We start from the raw sequence: 20,319 nt of genomic DNA, 5'->3' as shown, positions 1-20,319 counted from the left end.
ATGTGTTTGGTTTTCATTGGGATTCAGGGACCTGTCGGCAACAGAGGAGAAAGGGGAGAGCCAGGTGACCCTGGATACCCTGTGAGTTTTTTGCTTTTTATTTTATACACATTTTTTTTTTTTTTAGAAAAAATCCAAAATAGATCACTAATTAAACATGCTTTATATGTCAAATTTTGAATTTCTATTTTAAATCTTAAGGGTAATGAAGGTGTTCATGGGGAAAGAGGAAAACCGGGGGCTCCTGGACTCCCTGTGAGTGATTTTAGTAATATAGTATTATAGTTTTGTTAATATTTTAAATTAGATTTTATTTTATTATTTATTTTCTGTTTTAATTTTTATTGTAGTTAAAGCTGCTGAAGGTAACTTTTGTAAAAAAATTTTTTTTACATATTTGTTAAACCTGACATTATGTCCTGACAGTAGAATATGAGACAGATAATCTGTGAAAAAATCAAGCTCCTCTAGCTCCTCCCAGTGGTCCTATTGCCATTTGCAGAAATACACCGCTCCCGGTAAGAAACAACCAATCAGAGCCAGGAGGAGTGTCTTAGCAGTGTCAATCAAGCTCGCGTGCGCGCTGATCACACCCCTCTCATGCACAGTGTACAGGCGTTCAAATTCAAGATTACCGGTGTGCCGCAGCTTTGCTTATGGCGGACAAACAATCCAAAATGCCAATTCCTCGAGTGGCACCTGCTCATAAAATAAAGACGGGTAAACGGAAAAAGACAGTTGACGATGATAAAAAAGCCAAAAAGAAAGAATTAGATAGAGCCCAAAATAAAACGAGGGTAAATATCGGAGCGACTTTTCCGAGGTGGAGGGAGCTATCCCTGCTTGATTTGTTTAATTTTTTAAGAACAACACAACTAAGATAATTTCAAAACAGGACTGACAAATTATGTATGGCATGGTTTCTTGTAGATTTCAGGGTGGTCCTTTGCATATAACATCGTTTTATTTCGCCATAAGCAAAGCTGCAGCACACCGGTAATCTTGAATTTGATCGCCTGTACACTGTGCATGAGAGGGGTGTGATCAGAGCGCGCACGCGAGCTTGATTGATTGACACTACTAAGACACTCCTCCTGGCTCTGATTGGTTGTTTCTTACCGGGAGCGGTGTATTTCTGCAAATGGCAATAGGACCACTGGGAGGAGCTAGAGGAGCTTGATTTTTTCACAGATTATCTGTCTCATATTCTACTGTCAGGACATAATGTCAGGTTTAACAAATATGTACAAAATATTTTTTTACAAAAGTTGCCTACAGCAGCTTTAAAGTAATTTTAGTCATTTAGTCATTTTTATTAGTTTTTTTTTTAAATATGTAAATAGTTTTTTATTGTTTTATTAAGTTTTTACTATAATTTGATCATGCTTTTTAGTTTTAGTTTATTTAATTTTAGTTATTTTAGTACTTCAACTTAAACTAAATGAAAATGAGAAATGTTGCTTTGGCAACTAGCTGATTTTTTTTTTTTTTTTAAGTATGTTTAAGGTTTTTTATATATATTTTATTTCAGTTAATGTTTATTTTATTTCAAGTAATAAAAATGTTTTTATGGTTTTAGTTTTAGTTAACATTAATAACCCTGCTTTAAAGGATTAGTTCACTTCTGAATGAAAATTTCCTGATAATTTACTCACCCCCATGTCATCCAAGATGTTCATGTCTTTCTTTCTTCAGCTGAAAAGAAATTAAGGTATTTGAGGAAAACATTCCAGGATTTTTCTCCATATAGTGGACTTCAGTGGGGTGCAGTTTCAATGCAGCTTCAAAGGGCTCTACGCTATCCCAGGCGAAGAATAAGGGTCTTGTCTAGCGATAAAATAAAAATGTATACACTTTTTAACCACAAATGCTCGTCTTGCACTAGCTCTGCAATCCACTCGCATGACGGAATCACGTTACAAAGGTCATGCGTGACATAGGCAAAAGTACTGATCCAGTGTCTACAAAGAGAACGTGCAAAGATTAAGCCAAACGCCCTTTACAAAAAAAAGGTAAAACAACGATATCGGATATTAATGATATTTTGAAGTTGGAGGAGAAAATTAGATTTTTCGCCCTACCACGGTACTTCGCCTACGTCACGTGTGACCTTTCAACGTAATGTGCGGCGCATCACAGAGCAGTGCAAGACAAGCATTTGTGGTTGAAAACTTTCTAAATTTTTATTATTTTTTTTTAAAATGACCAATCATTTCACTAGACGAAACCCTTATTCCTCGGTTGGGATTGTGTAGAGACCTTTGAAGCTGCATTGAAACTGCAGTTTGGACCTTCCACCCAGTGAACCCCACTGAAGTCCACTATATGGAGAAAAATCCTGAAATGTTTTCCTCAAAAACCTTAATTTCTTTAGAAAATTAAGCTTTAGAAAGACATGAACATCTTGGATGACATGGGGGTGAGTAAATTATCAGGAAATTTTCATTCAGAAATGAACTAATCCTTTTAAACTGTGTTATAAATAAACTGTTATAAAATATACATTTTCATCATTTTCTTCATCTTATTTTCCCTGTCTAACCACAGGGAAATGCAGGGCCAAGAGGGTTTCCAGGGCCTAAAGGATCCAAAGGCAGTAAAGTAATTTACCATGTGAACACAAACATATTGTGGATTTTGTTTTGGTTATAATGCACACACACATTTTAAATCATATTCCACTAGTTTCACAGACAAGGCTTAAGCTTAGTCCCAGACTAAAATGTATGTCTGAACTGTTTCAACTGAAAGCAACTTGCACTGACATATCTTAAAATATGTCAGTGCCATTGTTTTGTCTCAAGATGCACACCAGTAAGGCATGTTTATTAAAGCTATTTAAATGTCCTTATTAAACTAGGTCTAATCCTTGCTTAATCTAAGCCCTGTCTGTGAAACCAGGCCAATGTCCACCTCAACTGAATAACCAATTTTATTCAGGGTCCAAAAGGCAAAAACGGTCCTCAAGGTGAATCTGGAAATCAAGGGTCCCCTGTAAGTAAGTTTCTTACACGCTGAACTGAGTTCAGTGAGATCATGATAAACCTACAACTGATGTTAATATAAACAGTTGTGTTTCTCCCAAAGGGTCCCGTTGGTCTTCCTGGCCCCAGAGGAGTTGTTGGTCGTGAGGGTCTTGAGGGTGATCCTGGGGTTGATGGAGCCCTTGGAAAAGATGGAGCTAAAGGAATGCCAGTAAGACAATGAATGTAATTCTCAATGCTCTCAGTGTAACACTTTATATGGCCCAGGTGCTTTTTGTGGTTTGTGATGTTTTGGTTTGTTTTTCTCTGTTGTGTGCGTTAGGGTGAGCATGGAAGTGATGGGGAGGTTGGTCTTCCTGGAAAACAAGGTCCTCAAGGAAACACAGGTGTACCAGGTCTGCCAGGAATTCAAGGCTCTTTTGGGCCAAAGGTACCTTGCTTATATGGATAATGACCTGCTCTTTATTTGCATCTATCACAATATTCAGCTTAGTTTTCACATTTTACTTTGTTGTGGCTTAGGGTGACACGGGCATCCCTGGCCAAACTGGACCTCCAGGCAAAAGAGGATTTATTGGAGGAATGGGATTTCCTGGAAAACAAGGTGACCGAGGGGTCAAAGGGCAACCTGTGAGTATCGTTTCTCTGTTATGACAAACAATCCATTCCAAATACAACAAAAACACCAACAAATGTTGCTCCACTGATGTCAGATTGCTTAAATCAAACATAATTAAATCATAACTAAATCAAACATAAGTAACTTACACAACTCTCTAAAATACTTGATTCTGACTGGACAATTACAGCATTTTGACTTTTTAACAATCACACAGTGCACCTGCCTATGCATTATACTGTACCCTACCATTCGGCTGCATTTACATGATCAAAAATACAGTTAAAACAGTAATATTGTGAAATATTATTAAAATTGTAATTTTAATATATTTAAAAGTAATTTATTCCTGTGATGGCAAAGCTGAATTTTCAGCAGCTATTCCACTCCTCAATGCTACATGATCCTTCAGAAATCATTCTAATATGCTGATTTGGTGCTCAAGAAACATTTTTATTATTATCACTAATATTTTTGTGGAAACTGAGATACATTTTTTCAGGATTCTTTGATGAATAGAAAGTGCAAAAGGACAAACTGACATATTTTAACATATGTGACCCTGGACCACAAAACCAGTCATAAGGGTCAATTTTTTGATTGAGCTGGATAAATATGCTTTCCATCTATGTATGGTTTGTTATGACAGGACAATATTTGGCTGAGAACTATTTGAAAATCTGGAATCTGAGGGTGCAGAAAAATCAAAATATTGAGAAAATCACCTTTAAATTCCAAATTAAGTCCTTAGCAATGCATATCCACTCACAAAAAAATACATTTTTGTTATATTTACACTAGGAAATTTACAAAATATCTTCTTGGAACATGGTCTTTACTTAATATCTTAAAGGTTCCCTAGAATCAAAAATTGAATTTACCTTGGCATAGTTGAATAACAAGAGTTCAGTACATGGAAATTACATACAGTGAGTTTCAAACTCCATTGTTTCCTCCTTCTTATGTAAATCTCATTTGTTTAAAAGACCTCTGGAAAACAGGCGAATCTCAACATAACACAGACTGTTACGTAACAGTCAGGATCATTAATATGTACGCCCCCAATATTTGCATATGCCAACTCATGTTCAAGGCATTACACAAGGGCAGCCAATATTAACGTCTGGATCTGTGCACAGCTGAATCATCAGACTAGGTAAACAAGCAAGGACAACAGCGAAAAATAGCAGATGGAGCAATAATAACTGACATGATCCATGATTACATGATATTTTTAGTGATATTTGTAAATTGTCTTTCTAAATGTTTCGTTAGCATGTTGCTAATGTACTGTTAAATGTGGTTAAAGTTACCATCGTTTATTACTGTATTCGCGGAGACAAGAGCCGTCGCTATTTTCATTTTTAAAACACTTGCAGTCTGTATAATTCATAAACACAACTCTCCTACAGTGTGTAATGTCAGCTTTAGCCACGGAGCACTATCAAACTCATTCAGAATCAAATGTAAACATCCAAATAAATACTATACTCACATGATCCGATGCATGCATGCATGACAAACATCTTGTAAAGATCCATTTGAGGGTTATATTAGCTGTGTGAACTTTGTTTATGCACTGTATATAGAATCGAGAGCTCGGGAGGCAGGGAGCGTGAGATTTAAAGGGGCCGTGCGCTGAATCGGTGCATAGTTAATGATGCCCCAAAATAGGCAGTTAAAAAACTGAATAATAAAAAATCTATGGGGTATTTTGAGCTGAAACTTCACAGACACATTCAGGGGACACCTTAGACTTATATTACATCTTGTGAAAGAACATTCTAGGGCACCTTTAATGATTTTTGGCATAAAAGAAAAATCGATAATTTTGACCCATACAATGTATTCTTGGCTATTGCTACAAATATACCTGTGTGACTTATGACTGATTTTGTGGTCCAGGGTCACATACATACATTTATGTACTTTCAAATTTGATCTATTTAATGCATCCTTGCTAAATGAAAGTGTTTATTTCAAAAAATCTTACTGGCCCTAAATTTTTGAACACTAGTGTAAATATACATGTTTTCAGTCTATTCAACAGTAATGAATGAATGACAGTGACATTTCTTTAACACTTACTGTCACAAACCGTTTCCGTTTCTGTTTAAACCGTACTGTTCTGTTTAAATTTTTCTTAAGGGTGATACTGGAGAACAGGGATTTCCTGGAGTTCTTGGAATGTTTGGACCAAAGGTAAACTCACTTATTGCACTACCGTTATCTTATAAATTCAAATTTTAATAAAAACTGACTGTGTTTAATATGTGTTGCTAGTCTTATTGTGAATGATCTGTGCCAAATAATAAAAAAAATGTTTGTCTTCATAATCTTTCATCAAAATGTAATAATTTCCTCCACATCTGTTTTAACCGATGTTACCAGGGCCCTTTCCCTCCAACCACCTGCCATATAGATACTACAAGATTTCTAATCAAGTCCCTTTCTGTAATTTTAGTATGTTACATAACAGAAGTAAAATGATGTCCTCTCTATTCTGAGTAACTGAAATAATTTCCTGTTTTACCAAAGAAGCTGAAAAGAGTAGATTATACCACAAATCAAATCTATTTTACAAAGTAAAGCTGTTAGGTGCTTCATAATATTTAATGATGCTTACATAAAACCAGTGACTAGTCTTGTGATTAATGAACACTGGAAAAAAAGAGCACTTTTATGTGATTCATCAGAAAACAATCAGGCAAGCATTAATTGTTTATTTCTCATTTTAATGCTAAGCCTTCAAGCAAACAAGGCAATCTACTGTAGCATTTCATTACAGCTGTAGAAGCACTGGAGCTTAAGATGAAAAATAGCTTCTTAAGCAGCTTTGAGAGATCTAGTCACACAGTATAACCAAACAAAAGCTTTGCAATGACATTGGTGTCAGTTTAAGGCCAAACAGTTTTGATTTCTAAAGTGTTTCTGTCATTCACAGGGGCCACCCGGAGACCTTGGCCCTGTGGGTATCCAGGGCCCAAAGGGTCCTCAGGGTTTAATGGTAAGTACCACTGTGAGAACTGTTCTGAAAACACCAATGAGATGGATGAAGAGTTCTTGATCAGCAACTACTGTAGGTGTTTCTTCTTTTAAGGGGATGCAAGGAGCTATCGGACGCGTTGGTATCATTGGGCCTAGTGGTAACCCAGTATGTATGATCTGAATCACTCAAGATGTTTCATAGGTGCTTTCTAATTGGCTGCATATTTAAAAAACATCTATCTCTTCCTCTCTTTGTATTAGGGACCACAAGGAGACAAAGGAAATAGAGGGGAAATGGTAAGAATCTTTTTGAAATGCTGAACTTCTAATATGTATGGTTCCTATATAATCCTGTTTTAGACTGGCATTGACTTTGGCACAAGCTCACTTCCTGCTTTATCATCTCAATTCAATAACATTACTAAAGGCCCCAATATACTCACAGCAAAGTACTCTTTAATTTTTTTGTAAAGGGGTAAAAAGAAATTGAAATACTTTTGCAGCGATATAGTTACGAACATCTCAACGCCGCTTACACTGCTCAGAGAGTATAAATATGTGCTGGGTGCTTTCCTCTCAATAACAAAATAAACATACTACAGCAGTTAAGAAAACATTTAATCATAGGGATGTGGATATGTTTGCACAAGCTCTGCAATTTGGCAGTCCATTCGAGTCATGTCATGTTTATTTATATAGCACTTTATACAATAGATTGCCAGAGCACAGCTAATCATGACTGACCATGACTGGTAGTTCAGAGGTGTTTACCACTGTAATGTTTTAGCAAGGTGTTTAGAACTACCGAAACAAACTCCAAATGAGCTTAATTTTTGCCTAATTTTATTCTAAATGATATTACACCTTAAGGGTGTCTCAATCCACTCAAGTGCACTTCCCAGGGAGTAAACCATTTCTAAGGCTGTCGCATTGTCAAAATTGTTCCAAGTGCACTCAAACATTCACTCTACAAGTTTCCAGAATGCACTGGGAATCTTGTAACCGTGTAGCAGGTAATTGAATCATTTATGTTTATGATGAACCGATTCACATCATATGGAAATAGAGAGTGGAATGAGACTCAGCCTGAGACACTTTTAAGCTACATTCAAATTAGTAGGGAGAACTATTTCTAGTCTGTTTCCAAGTGAATTCATGGTTAAAAAGGGTTCCCCACTGAAAATAACATTTTGTGTTTCTCCTTTTATTTTAAACAGGGTGCTCAGGGACCCAGGGTATGTTTCCCCAATGTTACTACCAAGTCAAGTCACCTTTATTTATATACTGCTTTACACAATACAAATCGTTTCAAAGCAGCTTTACAGTGATATGTATATATTTAACCAACATAAAAATGTTCTTTTTGCCACCCTTTAGGGACCTCCAGGTCCTCGTGGACCACCTGGACCACCAGTAAGTAGTTTTGATGCATTTTAACAAACAAATGAATAGTATGTGTCATGCTTGAGTTGCATTTAGCTGAAGCTCATTGTAATCAATGCTTTCTGTTTCTTTATCTCTCATTGGTTTATAGGGGCTTCCTGGTGTATCTTTTCCTCATGTAAGTATGCCTAGAATATATTAAGGTATCTTTGACAGTCTTGGTCACCGAAAATTTGAGGAAAACCTTCCTCAAGTTAAATTAATTAGATATTACATATAATTTAATAGGAAAATCAGCTCAAGCAGCCTAATTAAACACACCAGCTCAGATGAAATTACAAACAGAAGTAATTATTGTCAAGAAAACAACTAGGTGGAGTATTGCATATCCAAGGCTAGTCTAAAAAGACACAAAGATTACCAAAGAAAAAAAAATTAAAGTCAACCCCATCCACCACCACATATATTTTTCCTACTGTTTCTGTTCTAACACTGCCTAGATTGCTGTTATGAGCTACCTGAAAAAATGTCTCACCATAGGATAGTCCCTATCCTTGAAACACCGCTTTGTTCTCCTAAAATAAAAACACTCACACCTACATAATAGCTGATACATCACATATTGTGTTTGACTGTACATCATTGTACTGTTTACCTTCCTTTATAGTCCTACTCTGCTTTGTTTTCTCTAAGGAAAATCAGGCTCTTGGAACTCCTTTAAATGCTTTTGATTCCCGTTCTACATTAAGGTCTGAGGTAGGTGCAAATATTGTTTGAAATGTGTTTTAGTTTGCAATATCACTGACCTTAGCAAATTAACTTGACCTCAAAGCAGTGACTCGGTCTGTTAAAGGGGCTATAGGTGAGAATTTTTTATGCATTAATCACTTTTTTATTGTCAATGTGTGAACAGCTTTTAACGAAACTTAAAACATTTATGTGCGCTCCTGAGAGCCTCGCTTCTGTTCAATAGCACGTAAAATTAATGCTTACAATGTTCAGGATAATGCCAAAAGAGCCATTCTGTACTGTACTGTAATGTCAATGTGTCATGCAAAGAAAAGGGAGATCTATATATTCTATAGTCTCAAGTATGCTTTAAGTATTCTATCATAACAGTGTAATTTTAATTACCTCATCTGTCAACATGATGCCAGTAAATTGCAACTTGTCCACATCACTATGATCAGATGCTTTCTTAACTGTTGTTTTCTCACTGCTGTTATTTTTGTTGTGTGTTTATTTTGTAATTGAGTGGAAAGTGCAGCACATATTTACATATTCATCTAAACGCCGCTCTCAGCAGTGGACGGCATCAGGATGTTTGTTAAAAGTATATTGCTGCAAAGGTCCATCCCTAACAAAGAGTAGTACCACACCATGGTACTGATGTAACAAATCTTTAGCGATATTACAAGTATTTAATCAATTCATGGGTGAAATATATGAATATAATAAATCATAAAGCCTTATGATTAATGATGATGATACATATATCGACCCAAGAGGGAATTATGCACATATATTGTGAATTAATTACAACGAATTATAATCAATTACATATATGAGTAGTTCTAGTTTAATAGTTGTTCAGAGAAACTATCCTAGTTCGTCCAGCAAACCATTAAGTTTCTCATAAACTATTATAAAAAGAATGTTATTCTCTGGCAACGAGAATAAATTCCTATTATAGCATCAAAGCGTAAAGCAGTGTTGTCGGATCGACAATGAAGAAGTGACTTGGTTTTTCTGAATGAGCAGCAGAACAATCGAGCATGAATATAATGTGTTTAATATATGAAGACTAATACAGAGGTTATACATCTAAATATACACAGATGATATACATATATACAAAAGTGAAAGTAAAGGCAGGAAAAGAGAGAAGACAAGTAGCAAAACTTACTAACAGTCCTTGAGAGCCAGCAAAGAATCAGTATCATTAAGTTGTATGACTGTTATCGCATCTAATATAGAGACGCGGTACTTGCAGTTAGTTTGCATGCCGAGTTTCGGTTCAGTGCTGCTGCAGTTCGTTGGCTTCCGTTTCCGCGGGAAAATTTGAACTGAGGACTTGAAAGTTTGTTTCGCCGGAGATGGTCGTCCCGAAAGAAGATGAGCGGAAGCGCGGTCACCTGAGATGTCCGGGACAGACGTGCACGAGATGGCGATGGACAATTCAGAGACAATCGAGAGACAAAAGAAAAATTGCGTGTTGTTGTCTTTTATGGAAAAACAAGCCAACACGCCTCCTTGGGTGAAACAGCCAATAGATGCGGGTGCAATCCTGGCGGGCAAACTTTTCTTTGTCTCCATTTATGACTTCATTTGCATGAATTATGAAGTGTCAGATCGGATTGTATTTTCTCCAAAGTACCATTAAAACTAGAACAATGCATTTTACAGTAATGTGACATACATTGTTGAATAAGGCATAAAGAGAGCTTTACAACGAAACCAAACTTGTCAGGTGGCGAAAACATAAAAGGGAAGATACAGTTATACAAACAGGGAAGATACGGTATACTCGAATCTCATCGTTTAGGATGACACTAACACACTACGGTCATAGCTTATACACTAGGGCTACATGTATGCAATTTGAAATACACCGGCGGGTACACTTAGGCACAGTCATATTTGTGCATACAATCTTCATGCGGGTTTGTGTGTGTGTGTGTTTGTGTGTGTGTGTGTTGGGATTTGGCTGGAATGCCACCACATGGCTTGCAGTAATTCGATCCGAGTTGACCACGCTCGTTTGAAGTCGCAAGCGAGATGTTCAGGAATCTATCGAAATAGCCCTAAAATGTGTCCGGTGAGCTGTTAGTGTCCGCCAGGCCGGAGCCAATGCAAGATTTACAAACAAAAGTTCAATGGGTTAAGGCTTAAACACAGTTTATGGTGGGCCTGCTAAATTTTGATCCTGTGCAGACCTTACACTGAGCTCAAGACTACCTGTAGGAGTTGGCCTGAGTTCGGTTGCAGTGATTCACTTGAATCTGAAAGCATCTTGCACTCGGGTTGTTCACGAAGCAAAGTAACCTGCGCATGCGTTTTAGCTGATGACGACGTCATCATTAGTCCAACAAAACACATTTAGGGGATGACAGTGGTGATGATTTACTTTGGATACAAACGAGAGTGAGCGTGTAGTGTAATCATGCAGAGTGAGTGAAATCTGAGCGGCAAATGAATGACTCACAATCAGCTGTCTCCACAAAAGAGTCTGTGAACAGCAGTCATTCACTCTGCTGTGCATAATAGCCCCAATTTAATTAAAAAAAGAAAAAACTACGTACTGACACACGTTCTGTTTTCTATTATGCGCCATTCACTTTAGTGAGGATGTAAGATGAATGCAAATGCACCAGGGTTCAATTGAATCAAGTGAGTGTGAAACCAGACCATCACCATCGCACTTGGATGCAGACCTCAGCAAACGTGCCCAGTGTGAAAACCCCCCTAGTCACAGGTAGTCTGCAAAACATCATAGACCATCTTGACTTTGTTTCATTCCATTCCACAGATGTATCAAGATACTGACTTTCCAATGCTGGACCAGGGAACCGAAATCTTTAAGACTCTTCACTACCTCAGCAACCTGATCCACAGCATAAAGAACCCGCTGGGCACGCAGGAGAATCCAGCCAGAATGTGCAGAGATCTGTTCGAATGCGAGCAGAAGTTGAATGATGGTGAGTACATTATATTCATTGTAAATGTCATTGTTTCAGCTGTGTGACATTCACTATAGCTACATTAACACAACCTATTATGTAAAATAATAAAAGTAGCTAATAGCCAGTTGCAGTTGTAGTTTGTCATGTATGATAGGAAAAAAAAGGATAGGAACAGACTCATTCATTCTATTTGTATCTTGTTTCTTCACTAAAGGCACTTATTGGATAGATCCTAACCTGGGCTGCTCCTCTGACAATATTGAAGTGACGTGCAACTTCACCAACGGAGGTCAAACCTGCCTAAAGCCAGTCGCTGTGTCCAAGGTCTTTAAAGCCGGCAACCAACCATAGAACATTATGAGAATCTGAACCCACAGATTTCTCTAGAATTTAAATGGCCATATTTCAGGAAGCTCTGGTTTTGTGTCCATTTCTCTACAGAATAGTTCACTCAGAAGTGAAAATCTGTCAGCATTTCTTCCCCCACATGTTGTTCCATTGTTCTAATATATTCATTATATTCTTATTTCTTTCCTAAAGTTGGAGACTGGAGTAAGTCTAATCCAGATGAACTTCATCCACCTCCTGAGCTCAGAGGCTATGCAGATCATCACCATCCACTGCCTGAACGTCTCTGTTTGGGCAGCAGGGGACTCCAAAACACCTTCCTCTAGCGCAGTGTACTTTAAAGCCTGGAATGGACAGATAATCGAGTCTGGGGGATTCGTCGAGCCTGATCTGATAAAGGATGAGTGCTGGGTATGCATAAATTAATGCAGGGTTTCCCAAACAATGGTTTGTGAGGAAACTGCAGGGAGTTTGTGAGCTGATGAAAAGCTAAAATTAAAGTATATAAATGGGACTTTACAATAATCGCGATATAGCTTTGTGCGATTATCTAATAAAAGGCTGCAATTTTATTAAAAATCGATATATTCTGATGCACTGCGTGTTTCAGTGTGAAGCACGGCACCATATTTATTATGTGTCTCAGAGCGGCTCAGTTCACACTCCATCTCTGCATGTTCTGCGATTTTAATTTGCATGTTCTGTTAATTTGGGAAAGCAACAAGTGCTATTGTTTACTTTATTTACACATTTGCATAATTTCCAACACTTCTGACGTTTACAGAATTTCACCAGTATTCTGCCAAAGAAGAAGCTTGAGGATTTGAAATGTTAAAAGCTCTTTAGCTCTTTGAATTGTAACTTACAATGTAAAAAATATTATAATTATTCTCATATATTTTTTAAAGTACAACTAATTTACAACAGTAATATATTTCTGTCTTCATTTCATAATTAAAGTTAAAAAATAATTATTATCATTATCATTCAATTTGATTGAAAGGTTCTTAACATTAGTGTAAATGTAATGTGAACTGAGATTTGAGTCCACTTTAAAGCTACTAAGTCAAAATAAAATACAAATAAAAAGATTAGGCTTTACTTGAATGTCATGTGACCATTAATCAACATCAAAGAAATGGGAACATGTGAATGTGTTATATAATTGAAATATTAACATAAAATCTCATGGGGTACTTAAAGTAAATATTTTAAAGGGGTGGTTGATTATGATTTCACTTTTTTAACTTTGGTTAGTGTGTAATGTTGCTGTTTGAGCATAAATAACATCTGCAAAATTACGACACTCAAAGTTCAATGCAAAGGGATTTTCTTTTAAAGAATTCTCTGTTTAAAGGGTTAGTTCACATAAAAATGAAAATTCTGTCATTAATTACTCACCCTCATGTCGTTCCACACCCATAAGACCTTTGTTCATCTTCGGAACACAAATTAAGTTCGAAATCCGAGAGGTATATGACTCATCCATAGACAGCAATATAATCACCACTTTCAAGGTACAGAAAGGTACTAAAGACATCGTTAAAATAGTCAACGTGACTACAGTGGTTCAACCTTAATTTTATGAAGTGACAAGAATACTTTTTGTGCACAAAAACAAAACAGAAATAACAAATTTATTTCATCAAAAATATTTGTGTTCCGAAGATGAACAAAGATCTTACGGGTTTGGAATGACAATTCTGTAATTACAGAATTTTTTTTTTTTTTTTGGTTGAACTAACCCATTAAGGACCACAGCAAACGGCTAGTAGGAACTACAATGAGCTCTTCCTGGGTTAGTGGCATCACTAACCCTAAAATTGACATAAACCCTGCCCCCAAGAACATGCAACAAAGGGGGTAAGGCCATGTTGGGCTGCTTTAGAGAAGAGGAAGAGTTGTTGTAGTAGAGTGTTGTTGCCATGCCGTCATTTTACGCCAGACTGCTTCACAAACAAGGGTCAATTCAATGCTGGATTTGCACAAAATATTAAAATGTCGGCACATGCTAGTCAATGAGTTGAATCAACTCCACAGCAACTACATAAATGTATCCACTAACCATTCAGAAACGTCCAGATGCATTCTATAAGTTCTAACTTCTTCCTGAGTCTCTCCATTAGTGTCTGACTCCGGTTTAAACAATGTAAGGCTGAAAACAGTTGCTGACAATCCTCATTTTGGCTGCATGTGAGATTCTCCAGCTTTGTTATTGTTGAGCAACCTAAGAGTGAGCTGTTAAAGCTCCGCCCTCTTCTGGAAAGTGGCCAGCAGCTCATTTGCATTTAAAGGGACACACAAAAATGGCATGTTTTTGCTCACTCCCAAATAGGGGCAAATTTGACAAGCTATAATAAATTATCTGTGGGCTATTTTGAGCTGAAACTTCACAAACACATTCTGGAGACACCAGAGACTTATATTACATCTTGTAAAAGGGGCATTATATGACCCGTTTAAAGGTGCCCTAGAACTTCTTTTTAAAAGATGTAATATAAGTCTAAGGTGTCCCGTGAATGTGTCTGTGAAGTTTCAGCTCACAATACACCATAGATTTTTTTTTATTCATTTTTTTAACTGCCTATTTTGGGGCATAATTAACTATGCACTGATATATAGGTTGCGGCCCCTTTAAATCTCGTGCTCCCCCTCCCCCGGAGCTCGCGCTTGCCTAGCATAAACACAGTTTACACAGCTAATATAACCCTCAAAATGGATCTTTACAAGATGTTCGTCATGCATGTTGCTTGCATACATCGGATCATGTAAGAATAGTATTTATTTGGATGTATTACATTTGATTCTGAATGAGTTTGAGGCTGTGCTGCGTGGCTTAAGCTAACATTACACACTGTTGGAGAGATTTATAAAGAATGAAGTTGTTTATGCATTATACAGACTGCAAGTGTTTAATAATGAAAATAGCGTCGGCTCTCTTGTCTCCGTGAATACAGTAATAAACGATGGTAACTTTAACCACATTTAACAGTACATTAGCAACATGCTAACGAAACATTTAGAAAGACAATTCACAAATATCACAAAAAATATCATGTTATCATGGATCATGTCAGTTATTATTGCTCCATCTGCCATTTTTCGCTATTATTCTTGCTTGCTTACCTAGTCTGATGATTCAGCTGTGCACATCCAGACGTTCTGTCCTTTTCTAATGGCTTGATCATGGGCTGGCATATGCAAATATTGGGGTTGTACATATTAATGATCCCGACTGTTACGTAACAGTCGGTGTTATGTTGAGATTCGCCTGTTCTTTTGAGGTCTTTTATATAAATGAGATTTATATAAGAAGGAGGAAACTTCTTATATAAGAAGTTTGAAACTCAGTGTATGTCATTTCCATGTACTGAACTCTTGTTATTCAACTATGCCAATATAAATTCAATATTTAATTCTAGGGCACCTTTAAAGGTTTCAGCCAACAAAAAAGTTTGGGAACCCCTGGTGTAGCATAATAGTGCAACTATTTTACACATGGCATTATTAGGATACCTCATTATTGCAACTGATCCTTCCACGTTTTATCCTCTCAGATCACAGATGGCCGATGGCATCAGGCACAGTTCATTTTCCGGACACAGGACCCAAACTTACTGCCCATTGTGGAGGTCTACAACTTGCCCAGCACTAAACCTGGCTCACATTACCACCTGGAGGTGGGCCCTGTATGCTTTTCATAAAGAAAGCAACAATGGAAACCTTAAATACACCTGATCAACAGGATTACAGAGCTTCTCGAGGCCAGCAAAACTGGCCCGGGTTTTGTACCTCTTCTCTCAAGCATGGACCTCAGCATTTAAACAGGAGGAAAGAGGAATCTAGAGCAGCTTTGGAGAAAACAAGACTTCTTATGCGAGCAGCTCGAGATGACAGATACTGCCTTTTCAGAGCAAAACAAGGCCTGGATATGTGGTTAGAGGTGCTTATTAAACTCTGTTAGAAGTCTTAATTTATTCATAGATGTTCCGTTTTGGACAAGTTGTAAGGAGCAATTATGACATTTATTTTTAATGAAGTACTTATTTTGTATTCTATAGTTATACATGATCATGTGTATTTATACATGTACATGTGTGTGTATGTATATTTTCTGTAAAGTGCAATAGAGAATGAACAGATTGTTTTTAAAAGATGAATCTTCTTGTTCTAAGTGAGGTTTACTGTCACTCATATCATTCAATTCAGGTTCATTGTCGTGTGTACTTGTGTATATCTGCAGGTCTGTTGTAAAAGCTTCAGATACCAACACACGTGCATAAACACACATATACATTAATTCATAGCCAGAATATGAGTCAAGGTGAATCCAGACTTGAAAAGTTACATGTAAACATCTACCTCCCATCTCTAATGTTTTTGGTGTTTTGGGACAAAACATTTTAAAGAAATGGATTCACATGCATTTAACTCCTGTGGTTAGATTTCCGTTTCCGTCAAATGTTTTTAACTTAAGTGCCTTTTATACATTGAAAGGGAATATTTTTGTATACGTTTTTTTAAAAGTAAAGTTAAAATGATTTTTTTTCCAGCCAAAATTGTTTTAATCCTTTATCTTCTATTATGCTTTATTTGTAAAAATATTTGAACTTTAAAGGCACAAGAACTCTTTTATTATAGCAAACGTGGTGTTGTAGCATCCACTGTGTTTTATATCACTCAGCTGTAGGCCTTTCCATCAAGTACATATGCAATTGCATAAGCCCTATCTGACTGCAGAAGTAATTGTTTGACATGGAAAATGTGCTCTGCTCTGTCAAAATTACTGATTTTTGTGTCTTTGTTGAGGTGCGTGTACAAATCTGAATGTTACAATTTAGAAACCGTACAAATCCAAGTTGTAATATTGCTGTTGCTGATCAAAATGAGAGCACTAGAATCTTCCACTATATTAGGTTTGTCATGAGCAATGGCTTTGACATCATGGTAAGCTAATTATTTCAATATCTGTGACTAAAAAGAGTTATGTATGAAATTCTTGTGAAATATTTCTGTTATTTTGATCAAAACTGTCAGGAGCCATCTTATCTTGCCGCAAGGGGTTGTTAAATATCTGTTCTTTGTAAGTGTAAATATGAGGTCTCACTGTAATGCATGTTGTGATTTCAGAGCAAAGAAAGAGGTGGATATTCTCATAATGAATATTTTTACATTACCTCCAAAATCTAGCAAAAACCAAAGAACAAAGATTTGTTTTGTGTAAATTAAATCACAAAGATACCACAGAAATATTAGTGTGCGGGACAGCAGTCCTTATATCTGTCTGTATGAAGTTGTTTTGGCCGTTTGAATAAAGAATGATGAAAATATGCCCACCCTCATTTTGTTCCAAACCCCTATGCTAATGTTTTATTAAAGCTGCAGTCCGCAACTTTTTTTGGTTAAAAATTATCCAAAGTCAACTTTTGAACAAGTACATAACCAGCCAGTGTTCAAAACTATCTAATTATCTTGTCTCGATTCACGACGGTTAGCTTGTAATAATGTTTTATAATAAGAGCGACATGGCGGATTTCCGCGGGAAATTCAAGCATGCAGCAGTTCCTCTGTGCGTCATTACGTCACGTCCGTAAACAAAGAAAGGAGTCCCATCGAATCAGTTATATCGTGAGGAAGCTGCCGGTAGCGGCACATTTATAGCCTTTTCTCACAGCAGCTGAAATAATTAAACTTATCATTTTGATGGCGGACTGTAATCCAGAAAGGTCCAAATGACAATCATCATTGACTGTGGAGTGGCTACAGAAATTGAAATCTACAGGTAACGCTAATACACACTAAATACACATTCACGCAGTGCTGATGTTGTTAACATTAACAATTTGAGAACAGTATAACAGTAATAATAATTTGCACGGTTTGGTGTGATCAGAGCTAAGCGATCGTTAGATTTAATCATCATTGGCAGCGCAATTTATTGTAAGCCTAATGCTTTTTTCCTCAGTTGGTCAAAACAAAAGTGGCAGACATGTTACTTACTTGTTCAGATGATATTTTCCAGTGAAAATTCTTATTTTGGTCATACTTTCAAGATGTAGAATCTGTGATTCTGAAGTACAGTATCCACACCGGTGCAGTGACTGACAGCAAACGTTAGATTCATCCGCGCTGACGAGCTGTGCCGAGGCACAACGCACGTACAGATAACTGTTCCGCATATGACTGCAATCGCATGTTTCAAACAGAGATGGCGACAAAGAGGAAAAACTGCGGACAGCAGCTTTAACGAAACAAAAATAGAAAGCTTGAAGAATCTTTATGACACTCTTGACATATGACAACAGTGAACAAATTTTTTAACTTATGCGCACTGGATTCATAGGGCAATGGACACACCACCCGTTGGGTGTGCTTCTCAATTGAAGGCTGCATATCTCGCCGGCCAATCATCAAGCTCTGTCAAAGGACATCTCAATTTGAAGGATCCTTGGAAGGCAGCCTTCATTCCGCGTCCTACATTTGGCTCATTTTGAAGGATGCATGTATCCTCAGCAGCCTTCAACCTCCCACAATCCTTTTCCAATTCACGAAAAAGAACGGATGGAAAACAAGGCAGCACTGAGCTATCTTTTGTTTTGGTGTAAATTAATTAAATTAAGCCACTGGGAGACCACAGACGGTTGTCATTCACTGTATTCCATTAATAGAAAGCCAGTTAAACTGATAGTTCACCCAAAAATGAAAATTCTATCATTACTCACCCTCATGTCATTCAAAACCCATAAGGCTTTCGTTCATCTTCGGAACTCAAATTATCTTTTTAATGAAATCTGAGAGCTTTCTGTCCCTCCATTGACAGCCAATGCAAATGATGCTTTGGCGCTTCAAAAAGTTCATAAAGAGATCGGAAAAGTAATGCATATGAATTGAGTGGTTTAGTCCAAATTTTCTGAAGAGACTTGATTGTATTAAGATGAACATTTAATTTAGGCTTTTATTCACATAAGTGTCCCAAATTTAACCTAAAGCTATTTTAGTAGGCTAGATAGTAAATAAAGCATATTATCTCCTTTGCTTGCTTCGTAATTCTTCCAGTCTAAAATAAAAAAAGAGCATTTGATATCTGATAAAAATAGACAACACTTATCTATCCATATAATGATACAACACTGCCACCTAATGACAAGACATGAAAACAACAATGACATTTAGAATTCTATTCTACATTTAAAAAATATCCCCCACAAAGTTTGATGGTGTACATACTCTGGCTACACGTCACTTTCACTTTCTCTAATTTAAAGATTTTTAATACAAATTATTTTTACAAAAATAAGTTTTAATATAGTATTTCAGTGCCTTGACCATGGAACATGTGTGACAAAGCCATACACACTTACTAGACCGTCTCATTCCAGCATTTAAATACCCAGGTAGCCAAAACGGTTCGGCCCGATAAAGGCCCAGATCTGACAGGCCAGAAGAAATAACTCAGCCTGGTTGCGGTTGCCAGACTCGGAACGGACAACGGATGAATGACGCCCCAGATACGGCCCAAATACACTGGCCCGAGTCCAGCTGCCAAAACTGCCAGCATTGGGCCACAATCACTGAGCCGGTATTGGGCCAAGTCTGGGTACTGAAACTGAGGCGACACTGCCGGCTTTAGGCCACAATCATGCCAGCAAAAATGGTACACTTAGCAAGTACTGGTCCGAGACTTGGTACTGAAACTGAGCCAACACTGGGCCACAATCACGACAGCAAAAATACTACACTTAGCTGGTACTGGTCCTAGTCTGGGTACTGAAACTGAGCCCACAGTGCTGGCAATGGGCCACAATCACACCAGCAAAAATACTACAAATGAAACTATTGGTTCAAAACTGATAGGGAAAAAATCAAAATAGGCTACGCTTTGAGATATGACTGTATGTAACTGGTAAAGGTAAGTAGGCCTAATGTTAATCATTGACATATGCACACAGTAACTAAACTAAAATAACAGTCAGCATTTCAGCGATTGCTGCTGTAAATTTTGCTTGTAGGAAACACTTTCCCTACTAGTTGGTCATAATTTAACTAACCCTTGATAAGGTCTCAAAATTGTAATAAGGTTGAGTCATTTATAGGCCTATGTGTAAACATTTGCAGTTGTGTTACATGATTGTATGGCCCTCAATAACCCAACCACTGGGACACACCCAAGGCCTATATACCCGTGGAAAGATATCCATCAGTATTATCATTCATCTCAAAAGAACATGCTCAGCTTGCTCAGGACCCCCCAAAATTAATAAAGATGATGTATTTATGACATCACCAGTAGGCAATACTAATAAGCAATTTTTTT

The 20,319-nt window shown here is 37.2% G+C and overlaps 1 protein-coding gene across 2 annotated transcripts in view; it reads left to right on the top strand.

Annotated features, from left to right (window-relative positions):
• The window catches only part of col27a1b (collagen, type XXVII, alpha 1b), a 125,914-nt gene extending 108,579 nt beyond the window's left edge, over window positions 1–17,335 (top strand). Inside the window, exons 43-61 of one of the 2 annotated variants that reach the window (XM_048189307.1) lie at window positions 28–81; window positions 202–255; window positions 2,548–2,601; window positions 2,941–2,994; window positions 3,088–3,195; window positions 3,307–3,414; window positions 3,507–3,614; window positions 5,752–5,805; window positions 6,548–6,610; window positions 6,704–6,757; window positions 6,853–6,888; window positions 7,809–7,826; window positions 7,969–8,004; window positions 8,126–8,152; window positions 8,668–8,730; window positions 11,504–11,672; window positions 11,872–11,981; window positions 12,198–12,416; window positions 15,563–17,335. In XM_048189307.1, the coding sequence (XP_048045264.1) occupies window positions 28–81; window positions 202–255; window positions 2,548–2,601; window positions 2,941–2,994; window positions 3,088–3,195; window positions 3,307–3,414; window positions 3,507–3,614; window positions 5,752–5,805; window positions 6,548–6,610; window positions 6,704–6,757; window positions 6,853–6,888; window positions 7,809–7,826; window positions 7,969–8,004; window positions 8,126–8,152; window positions 8,668–8,730; window positions 11,504–11,672; window positions 11,872–11,981; window positions 12,198–12,416; window positions 15,563–15,709 (1,536 nt within the window). In that variant the 3' untranslated portion in view covers window positions 15,710–17,335. Of the gene's footprint in view, window positions 1–27; window positions 82–201; window positions 256–2,547; window positions 2,602–2,940; window positions 2,995–3,087; window positions 3,196–3,306; window positions 3,415–3,506; window positions 3,615–5,751; window positions 5,806–6,547; window positions 6,611–6,686; window positions 6,758–6,852; window positions 6,889–7,808; window positions 7,827–7,968; window positions 8,005–8,125; window positions 8,153–8,667; window positions 8,731–11,503; window positions 11,673–11,871; window positions 11,982–12,197; window positions 12,417–15,562 lie in introns of those variants that run through there. The other variant, XM_048189308.1, reaches the window with a different exon arrangement.
• Window positions 17,336–20,319: the final 2,984 nt, after the last annotated feature.

The sequence above is a fragment of the Megalobrama amblycephala genome, linkage group LG4 (genome assembly GCF_018812025.1).
Source record: "Megalobrama amblycephala isolate DHTTF-2021 linkage group LG4, ASM1881202v1, whole genome shotgun sequence".
NCBI lineage: Eukaryota > Metazoa > Chordata > Actinopteri > Cypriniformes > Xenocyprididae > Megalobrama > Megalobrama amblycephala.
The sequence above is the reverse complement of the archived record's forward strand: the minus strand, read 5'-3'. Positions and strand labels throughout refer to the sequence as shown.